This window comes from Pseudophryne corroboree, unplaced genomic scaffold (assembly GCF_028390025.1).
Source record: "Pseudophryne corroboree isolate aPseCor3 unplaced genomic scaffold, aPseCor3.hap2 scaffold_1972, whole genome shotgun sequence".
Taxonomy (NCBI): domain Eukaryota; kingdom Metazoa; phylum Chordata; class Amphibia; order Anura; family Myobatrachidae; genus Pseudophryne; species Pseudophryne corroboree.
Genome location: NW_026968613.1, coordinates 3,147 through 19,251, shown reverse-complemented (window position 1 = coordinate 19,251; position 16,105 = coordinate 3,147). Strand labels below are relative to the sequence as shown.

At 52.0% G+C, this 16,105-nt stretch overlaps 1 protein-coding gene across 2 annotated transcripts in view; it reads right to left on the bottom strand.

Annotated features, from left to right (window-relative positions):
- The window catches only part of LOC135005155 (cytochrome P450 4B1-like), a 38,668-nt gene extending 25,366 nt beyond the window's left edge, over positions 1 to 13,302 (bottom strand). The window contains exon 1 of one of the 2 annotated variants that reach the window (XM_063951907.1): positions 13,236 to 13,302. In XM_063951907.1, coding sequence (XP_063807977.1) covers positions 13,236 to 13,253 — 18 coding nt within the window. In that variant the 5' untranslated portion in view covers positions 13,254 to 13,302. Of the gene's footprint in view, positions 1 to 11,408; positions 11,567 to 13,235 lie in introns of those variants that run through there. The other variant, XM_063951906.1, reaches the window with a different exon arrangement.
- Between the last annotated feature and the right edge of the window lie 2,803 nt (positions 13,303 to 16,105).

Genomic DNA, 16,105 nt, shown 5'->3' with positions numbered 1-16,105 from the left:
TCACACACGCAGAGGCTCCCTGCACAGACCTGGCACGTGGTGAGCATCACACATGTATCACACACGCAGAGGCTTCCTGCACAGACATGGCACGTGGTGAGCGTCACACATGTATCATACACGCAGAGGTTCCCTGCACAGACCTGGCACGTGGTGAGCATCACACATGTATCACACACGCAGAGGCTCCCTGCACAGACCTGGCACGTGGTGAGCATCACACATGTATCACACACGCAGAGGCTTCCTGCACAGACATGGCACGTGGTGAGCGTCACACATGTATCATACACGCAGAGGTTCCCTGCACAGACCTGGCACGTGGTGAGCATCACACATGTATCACACACGCAGAGGCTTCCTGCACAGACATGGCACGTGGTGAGCGTCACACATGTATCATACACGCAGAGGTTCCCTGCACAGACCTGGCACGTGGTGAGCGTCACACATGTATCACACATGCAGAGGCTCCCTGCACAGAACTGGCACGTGGTGAGCGTCACACATGTATAACACACGCAGAGGCTTCCTGCACAGACCTGGCACGTGGTAAGCGTCACACATGTATCACACACACGCAGAGGCTCCCTGCACAGACCTGGCACGTGGTGAGCATCACACATGTATCACACACACACAGAGGCTCCCTGCACAGACCTGGAACGTGGTGAGCGTCACACATGTATCACACATGCAGAGGCTCCCTGCACAGACCTGGCACGTGGTGAGTGTCACATGTATCACACACGCAGAGGCTCCCTGCACAGACCTGGCACGTGGTGAGCATCACACATGTATCACACACGCAGAGGCTCCCTGCACAGACCTGGCACGTGGTGAGCGTCACACATGTATCACACACGCAGAGGCTCCCTGCACAGACCTGGCACGTGGTGAGCATCACACATGTATCACACACGCAGAGGCTCCCTGCACAGACCTGGCACGTGGTGAGCATCACACATGTATCACACACGCAGATGCTCCCTGCACAGACATGGCACGTGGTGAGCGTCACACATGTATCATACACGCAGAGGCTCCCAGTACAGGCCTGGCACGTGCTGAGTGTCACACATGTATCACACACGCAGAGGCTCCCTGCACAGACCTGGCACGTGGTGAGCATCACACATGTATCACACACGCAGAGGCTTCCTGCACAGACATGGCACGTGGTGAGCGTCACACATGTATCATACACGCAGAGGCTCCCTGTACAGGCCTGGCACGTGCTGAGTGTCACACATGTATCACACACGCAGAGGTTCCCTGCACAGACCTGGCACGTGTTGAGCGTCACACATGTATCACACACGCAGAGACTCCCTGCACAGACCTGACATGTGGTGAGTGTCACACATGTATCACACACACGCAGTGGCTCCCTGCACAGACCTGGCACGTGGTAAGCGTCACACATGTATCATACACACGCAGAGGCTCCCTGCACAGACCTGGCACGTGGTAAGCGTCACACATGTATCATACACACGCAGAGGCTCCCTGCACAGACCTGGCACGTGGTGAGCATCACACATGTATCACACACGCAGAGGCTCCCTGCACAGACCTGGCACGTGGTGAGCGTCACACATCTATCACACACGCAGAGGCTCCCTGCACAGACCTGGCACGTGGTGAGCGTCACACATGTATCACACACGCAGAGGCTCCCAGCACAGACCTGGCACGTGGTGAGCGTCACACATGTATAACACACGCAGAGGCTCCCTGCACAGACCTGGCACGTGGTGAATGTCACACATGTATCACACACGCAGAGGCTCCCTGCACAGACCTGGCACGTAGTAAGCGTCACACATGTATCACACACACACAGAGGTTCCCTGCACAGACCTGGAACGTGGTGAGCGTCACACATGTATCACACATGCAGAGGCTCCCTGCACAGACCTGGCAAGTGGTGAGTGTCACATGTATCACACACGCAGAGGCTCCCTGCACAGACCTGGCACGTGGTGAGCATCACACATGTATCACACACGCAGAGGCTCCCTGCACAGACCTGGCACATGTTGAGCGTCACACATGTATCACACACGCAGAGGCTCCCTGCACAGACCTGGCACGTGGTGAGCATCACACATGTATCACACACGCAGAGGCTTCCTGCACAGACCTGGCACGTGGTAAGCGTCACACATGTATCACACACACGCAGAGGCTCCCTGCACAGACCTGGCACGTGGTGAATGTCACACATGTATCACACACGCAGAGGCTCCCTGCACAGACCTGGCACGTAGTAAGCGTCACACATGTATCACACACACACAGAGGCTCCCTGCACAGACCTGGCACGTGGTGAATGTCACACATGTATCACACACGCAGAGGCTCCCTGCACAGACCTGGCACGTAGTAAGCGTCACACATGTATAACACACGCAGAGGCTTCCTGCACAGACCTGGCACGTGGTAAGCGTCACACATGTATCACACACACGCAGAGGCTCCCTGCACAGACCTGGCACGTGGTGAATGTCACACATGTATCACACACGCAGAGGCTCCCTGCACAGACCTGGAACGTGGTGAGCGTCACACATGTATCACACACACAGAGGCTCCCTGCACAGACCTGGCAAGTAGTGAGCGTTACATATGTATCACACACACGCAGAGGCTCCCTGCACAGACCTGGCACGTGGTGAGTGTCACATGTATCACACACGCAGAGGCTCCCTGCACAGACCTGGCACGTGGTGAGCATCACACATGTATCACACACGCAGAGGCTCCCTGCACAGACCTGGCACGTGGTGAGCGTCACACATGTATCACACACGCAGAGGCTCCCTGCACAGACCTGGCACGTGGTGAGCATCACACATGTATCACACACGCAGAGGCTTCCTGCACAGACATGGCACGTGGTGAGCGTCACACATGTATCATACACGCAGAGGCTCCCAGTACAGGCCTGGCACGTGCTGAGTGTCACAAATGTATCACACACGCAGAGGCTCCCTGCACAGACCTGGCACGTGGTGAGCATCACACATGTATCACACACACAGAGACTCCCTGCACAGACCTGGCACGTGGTGAGCGTCACACATGTATCATACACGCAGAGGCTCCCTGTACAGGCCTGGCACGTGCTGAGTGTCACACATGTATCACACACGCAGAGGTTCCCTGCACAGACCTGGCACGTGTTGAGCGTCACACATGTATCACACACGCAGAGACTCCCTGCACAGACCTGACATGTGGTGAGTGTCACACATGTATCACACACACGCAGTGGCTCCCTGCACAGACCTGGCACGTGGTAAGCGTCACACATGTATCATACACACGCAGAGGCTCCCTGCACAGACCTGACACGTGGTAAGCGTCACACATGTATCACACACGCAGAGGCTCCCTGCACAAACCTGGCACGTGGTGAGCGTCACACATGTATCACACACGCAGAGGCTCCCTGCACAGACCTGGCACGTGCTGAGCGTCACACATGTATCACACACACGCAGAGACTCCCTGCACAGACCTGGCACGTGGTGAGCGTCACACATGTATCACACACGCAGAGGCTCCCTGCACAGACCTGGCACGTGGTGAGCATCACACATGTATCACACACACGCAGAGGCTCCCTGCACAGGCCTGGCACGTGGTGAGCGTCACACATATATCACACACATGCAGAGGCTCCCTGCACAGACCTGGCACGTGGTGAGCGTCACACATGTATCACACGCAGAGGCTCCCTGCACAGACCTGGCACGTGGTGAGTGTCACACATGTATCACACACGCAGAGGCTCCCTGCACAGACCTGGCACGTAGTGAGTGTCACACATGTATCACACACGCAGAGGCTCCCTGCACAGACCTGGCACGTAGTGAGCGTCACATGTATCACACACACAGAGGCCCCCTGCACAGGCCTGGCACGTGGTCAGCGTCACACATGTATGACACACACGCAGATGCTCCCTGCACAGACCTGGCACGTAGTGAGCGTCACACATGTATCACACACGCAGAGGCTCACTGCACAGGCCTGGCACGTGGTGAGTGTCACACATGTATCACACACGCAGAGGCTCCCTGCACAGACCTGGCACGTAGTGAGCGTCACATGTATCACACACACAGAGGCTCCCTGCACAGGCCTGGCACGTAGTGAGCGTCACATGTATCACACACGCAGAGGCTCCCTGCACAGACCTGGCACGTGGTCAGCGTCACACATGTATCACACACACGTAGAGGCTCCCTGCACAGACCTGGCACGTAGTGAGTGTCACACATGTATCACACACAAAGAGGCTCCCTGCACAGGCCTGACACGTGGTGAGCGTCACACATGTATCACACATGCATGCAGAGGCTCCCTGCACAGACCTGGCACGTGGTGAGCGTCACACATGTATCACACACGCAGAGGCTCCCTGCACAGACCTGACATGTGGTGAGTGTCACACATGTATCACACACACACGCAGAGGCTCCCTGCACAGACCTGGCACGTGGTCAGCGTCACACATGTATCACACACACGCAGGGGCTCCCTGCACAGGCCTGGCACGTGGTGAGCATCACACATGTATCACACACACGCAGAGGCTCCCTGCACAGACCTGGCACGTGGTCAGCGTCACACATGTATCACATACACGCAGAGGTTCCCTGCACAGACCTGGCACGTAGTGAGCGTCACACATGTATTACACACGCAGAGGCTCCCTGCACAGACCTGGCACGTGGTGAGCGTCACACATGTATCACACATGCAGAGGCTCCCTGCACAGACCTGGCACGTGGTGAGCGTCACACATGTATCACACACACGCAGAGGCTCCCTACACAGACCTGGCACGTGGTGAGTGTCACACATGTATCACACACGCAGAGGCTCCCTGCACAGACCTGGCACGTGGTGAGGGTCACACATGTATCACACACGCAGAGGCTCCGTGCACAGACCTGGCACGTGGTAAGCGTCACACATGTATCATACATACGCAGAGGCTCCCTGCACAGACCTGGCACGTGGTAAGCGTCACATGTATCACACACACGCAGAGGCTCCCTGCACAGACCTGGCACGTGGTGAGCGTCACACATGTATCATACACGCAGAGACTCCATGCACAGACCTGGCACGTGGTGAGCATCACACATGTATCACACACGCAGAGGCTCCCTGCACAGACCTGGCACGTGGTGAGCGTCACACATGTATCACACACGCAGAGCCTCCCTGCACAGGCCTGGCACGTGGTGAGCATCACACATGTATCACACACGCAGAGGTTCCCTGCACAGGCCTGGCACGTGGTGAGCGTCACACATGTATCACACACACGCAGAGGTTCCCTGCACAGACCTGGAACGTGGTGAGCGTCACACATGTATTACACACGCAGAGGCTCCCTGCACAGAGCTCGCACGTGGTAAGCGTCACACATGTATCACACACGCAGAGGCTTCCTGCACAGACCTGGCACGTGGTAAGCGTCACACATGTATCACACACACGCAGAGGCTCCCTGCACAGACCTGGCATGTGGTAAGCATCACACATGTATCATACACACGCAGAGGCTCCCTGCACAGGCCTGGCACGTGGTAAGCGTCACACATGTATCATACACACGCAGAGACTCCCTGCACAGACCTGACATGTGGTGAGCGTCACACATGTATCACACACACGCAGAGGCTCCCTGCACAGACCTGGCACGTGGTGAGCGTCACACATGTATCACACACACGCAGAGGCTCCCTGCACAGACCTGGCATGTGGTGAGCGTCACACATGTATCACACACATGCAGAGGCTCCCTGCACAGACCTCACGTGGTGGGCATCACACATGTATCACACACACGCAGAGACTCCCTGCACAGACCTGACATGTGGTGAGCGTCACACATGTATCACACACACGCAGAGGCTCCCTGCACAGACCTGGCACGTGGTGAGCGTCACACATGTATCATACACACACAGAGACTCACTGTACAGACCTGGCACGTGGTGAGCGTCACACATGTATCACACACGCAGAGGCTCCCTGCACAGAGCTCGCACGTGGTGAGCGTCACACATGTATCCCACACGCACAGAGACTCCCTGCACAGACCTCACGTGGTGGGCATCACACATGTATCACACACACGCAGAGGCTCCCTGCACAGACCTGGCACGTGGTCAGCGTCACACATGTATCACATACACGCAGAGACTCCCTGCACAGACCTGGCACGTGCTGAGCGTCACACATGTATCACACACACAGAGGCTCCCTGCACAGACCTGACACGTGGTCAGCGTCACACATGTATCACACACACGCAGAGGCTCCCTGCGCAGACCTGGCACGTGCTGAGCGTCACACATGTATCACATACACGCAGAGGCTCCCTGCACAGACCTGGCACGTGGTCAGCGTCACACATGTATCACATACACGCAGAGGCTCCCTGCACAGACTTGGCACGTGGTGAGCGTCACACATGTATCACACACACGCAGAGGCTCCCTGCACAGACCTGGCACGTAGTAAGCGTCACACATGTATCACACACACGCAGAGGCTCCCTGCACATACCTGGCACGTAGTGAGCGTCACACATGTATCACACATGCAGAGGCTCCCTGCACAGACCTGGCACGTGGTCAGCGTCACACATGTATCACACACACGCAGAGGCTCCCAGCACAGACCTGGCACGTGGTCAGCGTCACACATGTAACACACACACGCAGAGGCTCCCTGCGCAGACCTGGCACGTGCTGAGCGTCACACATGTATCACACACACGCAGAGGCTCCCTGCACAGATCTGGCACGTGGTCAGCGTCACACTTGTATCACACATGCAGAGTCTCCCTGCACAGACCTGGTACGTGGTGAGCGTCACACATGTATCACACACACACAGAGGCTTCCTGCACAGACCTGGCACGTGGTGAGCGTCATACATGTATCACACACGCAGAGGCTCCCTGCACAGACCTGGCACGTAGTAAGCGTCACACATGTATCACACACACGCAGAGGCTCCCTGCGCAGACCTGGCATGTGCTGAGCGTCACACATGTATCACACACACGCAGAGGCTCCCTGCACAAACCTGGCACGTGGTGAGTGTCACACATGTATCACACACGTAGAGGCTCCCTGCACAGACCTGGCACGTGGTGAGCATCACACATGTATCACACATGCAGAGGCTCCCTGTATAGGCCTGGCACGTGCTGAGTGTCACACATGTATCACACATGCAGAGGCTCCCTGCACAGACCTGGCACGTCACACATGTATCACACACGCAGAGGCTCCCTGCACAGACCTGGCACGTCACACATGTATCACACACGCAGAGGCTCCCTGCACAGACCTGGCACGTGTTGAGCGTCACACATGTAGCACAGACCTGGCATGTGTTGAGCGTCACACATGTATCCCACACGCAGAGGCTCCCTGTACAAGCCTGGCACGTGGTGAGCATCACACATGTATCACACACGCATATGCTCCCTGCACAGACCTGGCACGTGGTGAGCGTCACACATGTATCACACACGCAGAGGCTCCCTGCACAGGCCTGGCACGTGGTGAGCGTCACACATGTATCACACACGCAGAGGCTCCCTGCACAGGCCTGGCACATGGTGAGCGTCACACATGTATCACACATGCAGAGGCTCCCTGCACAGGCCTGGCACATGGTGAGCGTCACACATGTATCACACACGCAGAGGCTCCCTGCACAGACCTGGCACGTGGTGAGCGTCACACATGTATCACACACACGCAGATGCTCCCTGCACAGACCTGGCACATGATGAGCGTCACACATGTATCACACACACGCAGAGGCCCCCTGCACAGACCTGGCACGTGGTGAGCGTCACACATGTATCACACACGCAGAGGCTCCCTGCACAGACCTGGCATGTGGTGAGCGTCACACATGTATCACACACACGCAGAGGCTCCCTGCACAGAACTGGCATGTGGTGAGCGTCACACATGTATCACACACACGCAGAGGCTCCCTGCACAGACCTGGCACGTGGTGAGCGTCACACATGTATCATACACACGCAGAGGCTCCCTGCACAGACCTGGCACGCGGTGAGCGTCACACATGTATCACACACGCAGAGGCCCCCTGCACAGGCCTGGCACGTGGTGAGCGTCACACATGTATCACACACACGCAGATGCTCCCTGCACAGACCTGGCACATGATGAGCGTCACACATGTATCACACACACGCAGAGGCCCCCTGCACAGACCTGGCACGTGGTGAGCGTCACACATGTATCACACACGCAGAGGCTCCCTGCACAGACCTGGCATGTGGTGAGCGTCACACATGTATCACACACACGCAGAGGCTCCCTGCACAGAACTGGCATGTGGTGAGCGTCACACATGTATCACACACACGCAGATGCTCCCTGCACAGACCTGGCACATGATGAGCGTCACACATGTATCACACACACGCAGAGGCCCCCTGCACAGACCTGGCACGTGGTGAGCGTCACACATGTATCACACACGCAGAGGCTCCCTGCACAGACCTGGCATGTGGTGAGCGTCACACATGTATCACACACACGCAGAGGCTCCCTGCACAGGCCTGGCACGTGGTGAGCGTCACACATGTATCACACACACGCAGATGCTCCCTGCACAGACCTGGCACATGATGAGCGTCACACATGTATCACACACACGCAGAGGCCCCCTGCACAGACCTGGCACGTGGTGAGCGTCACACATGTATCACACACGCAGAGGCTCCCTGCACAGACCTGGCATGTGGTGAGCGTCACACATGTATCACACACACGCAGAGGCCCCCTGCACAGACCTGGCACGTGGTGAGCGTCACACATGTATCATACACACGCAGAGGCTCCCTGCACAGACCTGGCACGCGGTGAGCGTCACACATGTATCACACACGCAGAGGCTCCCTGCACAGACCTGGCACGTGGTGAGCGTCACACATGTATCACACACACGCAGAGGCTCCCTGCACAGACCTGGCACGTGGTGAGCGTCACACATGTATCACACACACGCAGAGGCTCCCTGCACAGACCTGGCACGTGGTGAGCGTCACACATGTATCACACACGCAGAGGCTCCCTGCCAGGGCCGGATTAAGCCTTCAGGGGGCCTGGGGTACTTTAGATAGGGGGGCCCTCTTATCAGAACTACCCCCCTGGTAATGTCCATTATGTGTGTGCCTGCTCCTCCCACTACAGCAATTCGCTGTACCCACATTCAGAGCCAGATTTAGACCATCAGTGTAGGTCCCCCCTCCCTCAACTGAATGCAGTTTCACACACACACACACACACACACACACACTGCCCCCATAGCTGAACACATACATACTGCCCCCATAGCTGCACACACACACTGCCTTACTGACATGGACACCTCTTACTGACAGATACCACTTACTGACATGTCACAGACGCATCTTACTGATACAAACACTGACACACATACACTTAATGACACAGACACCGCTTACTGACAGACACCCTTACTGACACAGACAAACACACCTTACTTACACACCACTTACTGGCATATGCATACTGAGAGCCACCCCTTAGTGATACAGATACAAGTTACTGATACAAACATTTACTGACACCCCTTACTGACACACTTACTGAAACACACACTTATTGACACAGAGTCCACTTACTGACAGATATCCCCTACTGACACTATATACTGACACATTATCATACATATCTACAGGCACACCTTACTGACAGAGAAAACTTACTAACACAGATACCCCTTACTGACACACACAACACACTTATTCACACAGATACGACTGACTGACTGTCTGACATAGACACCACTTATTGGCTGATACCTCTTACTGACACACAAACCTACTGACATGCACACACTAACACACTTACTGACACAAATACACACACTGACACACTTACTGACATACACACTTCATGGCATACATTCAGTAGCGGATCTTGCCACGGGCAAGCAGGACTTTTGCCCGGGGCGCCGCCTTCCGCTGGGAAGGGAAACTAGACGCGTACGCGTCTAGTTTCCCTTCGTGGAGAGGTCCTTTACTGTGCGGTGCGCGATGATGTCATCGCGCACCGCGCATCATTCCAGTCTGTACAGGGGGCGTAAATGCACGCCCCCTGTATGAAGCCACACACCCCCAATGCCGCCCGGGGCGCCAGAAGCCCCGGAACCGGCCCTGCATACATTCACACAGAAGATGACACTGTGTGGGATTGGCACTCGCCTTTTCAAAATCCAGATTTCTTTACTTGTTTGACCTTTGCCACTTTTTATCAGCTGCAGTCAGAGGTCTGTTCATTCTCTGCTTCAATCCGCTTGGTCTGTCTCTCCTCAGAGAGACGCTGGGAGGAGGTGTGGTCTGCTACTGGCTGCTACTGCTGTACAGTAGCTGCGTAACCCTTCGTGCTGCCACTCAGCGATGCAGAATGACTTCAGTGTGCAAGACAGCAGGGGGCGGTTGTGTCAGAGGCAGAACAGCTCTAGCTGGGGCAGTGGCAAACGCAGTATTTTCGTTGGGGGGTTTCCGTACATGTATGTACTGTAGGATAGATATATATATATATATATATATATATATATATATATATATAGTTACATACATATACAGATGCAGCAGTGCCCGGCACTCTCAACAATATTTACAATGGCCCATGAGGATTTAATAGCAGACATAGGGGAGGTGGCACTCAACGGACATCATGAGGCAAACAAAAATCACTGTACCAACCACATGTACAGCACTAACGTTTCGGAACATTAAGCCTTCATCAGTGAACTCTGATAAATGAATAAAGTTCTAATACGTTAGTATTTGCGTTATGAAGTCCATTGAGTGCCGCCCCCACTATATGATAGATAGATTTTTACTTTTTTTCCCCCTGGTAAAAAAAAGGCAGGGGCAATCAGATTTTATTTAAAAAAAAAAAAACTATATACAAGGTCACTGTATACCAATGTGTCGACGCTACGGGCTCCTGACTTTTTTAACCGGATTACAATTAATTAGAGAAGCACCTGAGTATCAGACCACTGCACACACACATACATTATCATACTTAAACACACGCAGCACACACAGCATACATACATACAGGAAGTATGTGGTACAGGAAATACATATATACATACACAGAGTATACTTGCACACACAGTAAACATACATACAGGAAGTATACACACACACATAGTACACATGCACACAGCATACATACATACTTATATTACATGCACATAGCATATATACATATATACACACACTGTGATGACACACACCATTAAGAGGAAGCATGCCACTCATTCAATCACATGCTACTCACCACACAAACTGCTGCAGTATATGGGACAGCATGCCACATGGCCTACTGGCCCTTTCTTCATCTGGCTGCTTGCATAGTCAGTGGAGACTGAGAGACAGCAGCAGCCGCTACCTGCTCTCACCCGGAGGGCTGTTTCAAAGAAGACTCAGTCAAGAGGAGTCAGGCACGTTCATGACATGTACAGCCTGTGAGGAGCTGCTCGTTATCGCTGCAGCTCCCCCTACAGGCAGCCAGCCGCCTGACAGTGTAGGGAGCTGGAGCAGCCGTGTATTGTATACACGCAATGGAAAAAAAAAAAAAAAAAAAAAAACATCTTTCAGCAGCGCTGATGATCGTCGGTCAGGGGGGCCCCCTAACAGAGCCGGCCCTAGCCAATATGATGCCCTAGGCAAGATTTTGGCTGGTGCCCCCTAGCACCACCGCTGGTTCCACCTCTGACCTTGCACTTCTTTCCCAGCACCATCACCCCTCATCCATAGCAGTCCTTATTTTGGTATGTGTACCCCCTATATTTTAAATAGGAACAGTTCGCACATTTGGCGCACAGTCCAAAAAGGGGTGTGTTTTTGCTGGCAAGGGGCATGGCCACACAATAGTAACCCCATTTCCAATTATGCCTCACAGTACTGCAACTTTATTCACATTTGATCATGCAATAGTTTCCATAATTCATATTACATCCCTCAGTAGTATCACTTTACCTTATAAACGTTACTCCTCACAGTAGAGCCCCTTATTCCCATTACATCACACTGAATTGCTCCTTATTCACATTACACCACACCCTATTGCTCTTTATTCACATTAGATGACACAGTAGTGCCCTTTCTATATGCAACGCCATAGTAGAGCACCTTATACACATAATGCCACACAGTAATGCCCCTTACACATATGAGGAACATTATTAAAGTCCTTATAAACATAATGCGCCTTACACATTATGACAACTTTTATTAATGCCCTTTTACACATAATGTCCCTTACACATATGCCACACATTATTAATGCCTTATACACATAATGACACACATAGTGCCCCCTACACATTTGCTGCACATTATTAGTGCCCCTATACACATAATGACACACATACAGTAGTACCCTGTTACACATATGCCGCACATTATTAATGCCCTTATACACATAATGACACACATAGTGCCTTTTACACATATGTTGAACATTATTAATGCATTTTTACATGACACACATAATGCTCCTTACACATATTCCGAACACTACTGCACAACCAACCTACTCACATGCACACAACACTCACACTGCCACTAACACTGTGACCTCTGCCTCTGCTTGAATACAGATGTGTCTTCATAAATCTTGCCTCAATGCTAACGCCGGGCACATTTTTTTAATGAAAATGTATCTCATTTGCATTGCTATGTGGCTAGGATGCACAAGCAGCTTCTGCTGATTAAAATGATAAGCAGCATGCCTATATACTGTGTGAGACTGTGGCTGTATCTGCATATGAAATGCTACACACAGAATATAGGCATGCCGCATATCATTTTAATCAGCAGAAGCTGCTGATGCCCCTAGGCATATCAAATGCCCTAGGCAATTGCCTAGTTTGCCTATGCCTATGGCCGGCTCTGCCCCCTAAGATTAGAGGGCCTGGGGTACTGACCCCCTGTGACCCCCCCTTAATCCGGCTCTGCTCCCTGCACAGACCTGGCACGTGGTAAGCGTCACTCAGGCCTTGCAATTAACGGTATTTATTTGTGATAAACAAGTAATACATTTTATCAAATTGTACAAATTAAAACATATTAAAATAAAGCTTTGATCTTGCTCCTAAGTTACCTCTGGATCTTCCCACATGTCGGGGTTTCTATTAATACTGAATATATTCAGAATAACATTTGTACCTGTAATATAAGGAGAATACAAACACTGCATTATTATATCACTGAATTATTATATTACTGCATTATTACATCACTGCATTATATCACTGTATTATTATATTACTGCATTATTACATCACTGCGTTATTATATCACTGCATTATTATATCACTGCATTATTACATCACTGTGTTATTATATTTCTGCGTTATTCTATCACTGCATTATATCACTGTATTATTCTATTACTGCATTATTACATCACTGTGTTATTATATTACTGCGTTTTTATATCACTGCTTTATTCTATCACTGCTTTATTATATCACTGCATTATTCTATCACTGCTTTATTATATCACTGCATTATTTTATCACTGCTGTATTATATCACTGCATTATTCTATCACTGCTTTATTCTATCACTGCTTTATTCTATCACTGCTTTATTCTATCACTGCATTATTCTATCACTGCTTTATTATATCACTGCATTATTATATTACTGCATTATTATATCACTGCTTTATTATATCACTGCATTATTCTATCACTGCTTTATTATATCACTGCATTATTATATCACTGCTTTATTATATCACTGCATTATTATATCACTGCTTTATTATATCACTGCTTTATTATATCACTGCTTTATTATATCACTGCATTATTATATCACTGCTTTAGATCACTGCATTGTTATATCACTGCTTTATTATATCACTGCATTATTATATCACTGCTTTAGATCACTGCATTATTATATCACTGCATTATTATATAAGGTCTGGGACAGAAGGTCGACTCGACACCAATTAGTTTGACACACCTTAGGTCGATACCAGAAATAGAAAAATAAATAAATAAAATAGAATAAAATTTGCACCGAGGTCACTGGATGGCTAAGCTAAGCAACACAAGTGGCCGACACAAACACCTGGCCCATCTAGGAGTGGCACTGCAGTTTTCTAGCGAGAGGATGAGTGCTTCCATCCTCATGTGAAGCTGAACCACTAGCCATGAACATAGGCCAGGGCCTCAGCCGTTCCTTGTCACTCCGTGTGGTAAATGGCATATTGGCAAGTTTACGCTTCTCCTCAGACGCTTTTGATTTAGATTTTTGGTCATTTTACTGAACTTTTGTAGTATACTTGACGACACAGAGGTAGAGCAGTGGACTACTGCACCGTACTGCTATATATATACTGGTGGTCACAGCAACATTCTGCACTGTCCCCTCCTACTATATACTGCGCACAACTAAAATGCACCACAGGTATGGATGCATAGTATACTTGACGACACAGAGCTAGAGCAGTGGCCTACTGTACCCAGTGGCGGATCTTGCCATGGGCAAGCAGGACTTTTGCCCGGGGCGCCGGCGCCATCCGGAGGGCGCCGCAGCATGGCAAGATCCACCACTGTGCCCCCCGCAGTGCCCCGCTGTGCCCCCCCCCCCCCCCGCTTTGAAGGGAACCAGACGCTACGGTCTAGTTTCCCTTCATGGAGAGGACCTTTGCTGTGCAGTGCGCAATGATGTCATCGCGCACCGCACAGCATAGTAGCACAGACACTAGGGGTCATAATTGACCTCTAGTGTCTATGCTGTTCTATGGGAGAGACGCAGCCACATCCTCTCGCTATCATCTCCAAAGCACGAGTGAAAATGGCGGTGACACGAGGCTTCTTATATAAAATACGAATCTCGCGAGAATCCGACAGCGAGATGATGACGTTCGGGCGCGCTCGGGTTTACTGAGCAAGGCGGGAAGATTCGAGTCTGCCTCGGAACCGTGTAAAATGGGTGAAGTTCGGGGGGGTTCGGATCCCGAGGAACCGAACCCGCTCATCACTAATTACAGTAAGAAGCTAAAACAGAGCACAGGTAACAATTAGCACCACGACTCTCAGTACACGCTACAGCCCAGATGTAATGAAGGAGTAATCGCCGTACTACTAGGGCCGGGCAGCCGTTGGAAGAGATGAAAGGTAACGAACGGAGATGCGGGTATTGACAGACGCTACGTAGGAGAGAGTTGTAATTGAAGTGTGAGGGAAAAGTGTTGTGAGAACATGAGGGAAGAAGGCCCTGCTCTTAGGAGCTTACAATCTAGGGGGCGTGGGGAGACAGAGAGGTGACATGGTGGCCTGACGGCAGGAAGTAAGCGAGGCAGAGATGGCCAAGGCATGAGGCAGAGGGATAGGAGAGCGGACTCGAGACCAGGTTATGCGGCAGAAGGGGTGGGCTTTAGTATGCCAAATGTCGGGATCCCGGCGCACAGTATACCGGCGCCGGGATCCCGACTCCCGGCATACCAACAGCTATTCTCCCTCGTGGGGGTCCACGACCGCCCTGGATGGAGAATAAATAGCGTGCCCGCAGCGTGGCGAGCGCAGCGAGCCTGCAAGGGGCTCCTTTGCGCTCGCCACACTGTCGGTATGCCGGCGGTCGGGCTCCCGGCGCCGGTATGCTGGTCGCCAGGAGCCCGGCCGCCAGCATACCATACTACACCCGGCAGAAGAGTACTCTTTGATGAATAGGTGGCCTTTCAGTGCCCGTTTGAAGCTTTGCAAGGTCGGGGAGAGTCTAATAGAGCGAGGGAGAACATTACAACGAAGAAGAGCAGCACGGGAAAAATCGCACAATGCTCCCATGCCGCTCCAGCAAGACACGGCGGTCCTGTGCCCTCGCCTTGTAGCCGTCCAGTTCTTGCCCAAGTTATAAACGACTCACAATAGGATGCCAAAGATATGTAATTCCCGTCTGTGATTGCACTGTGGCCTAATTCTGAGTTGATCGCAGCAGAAAATATTTTAGCAATTG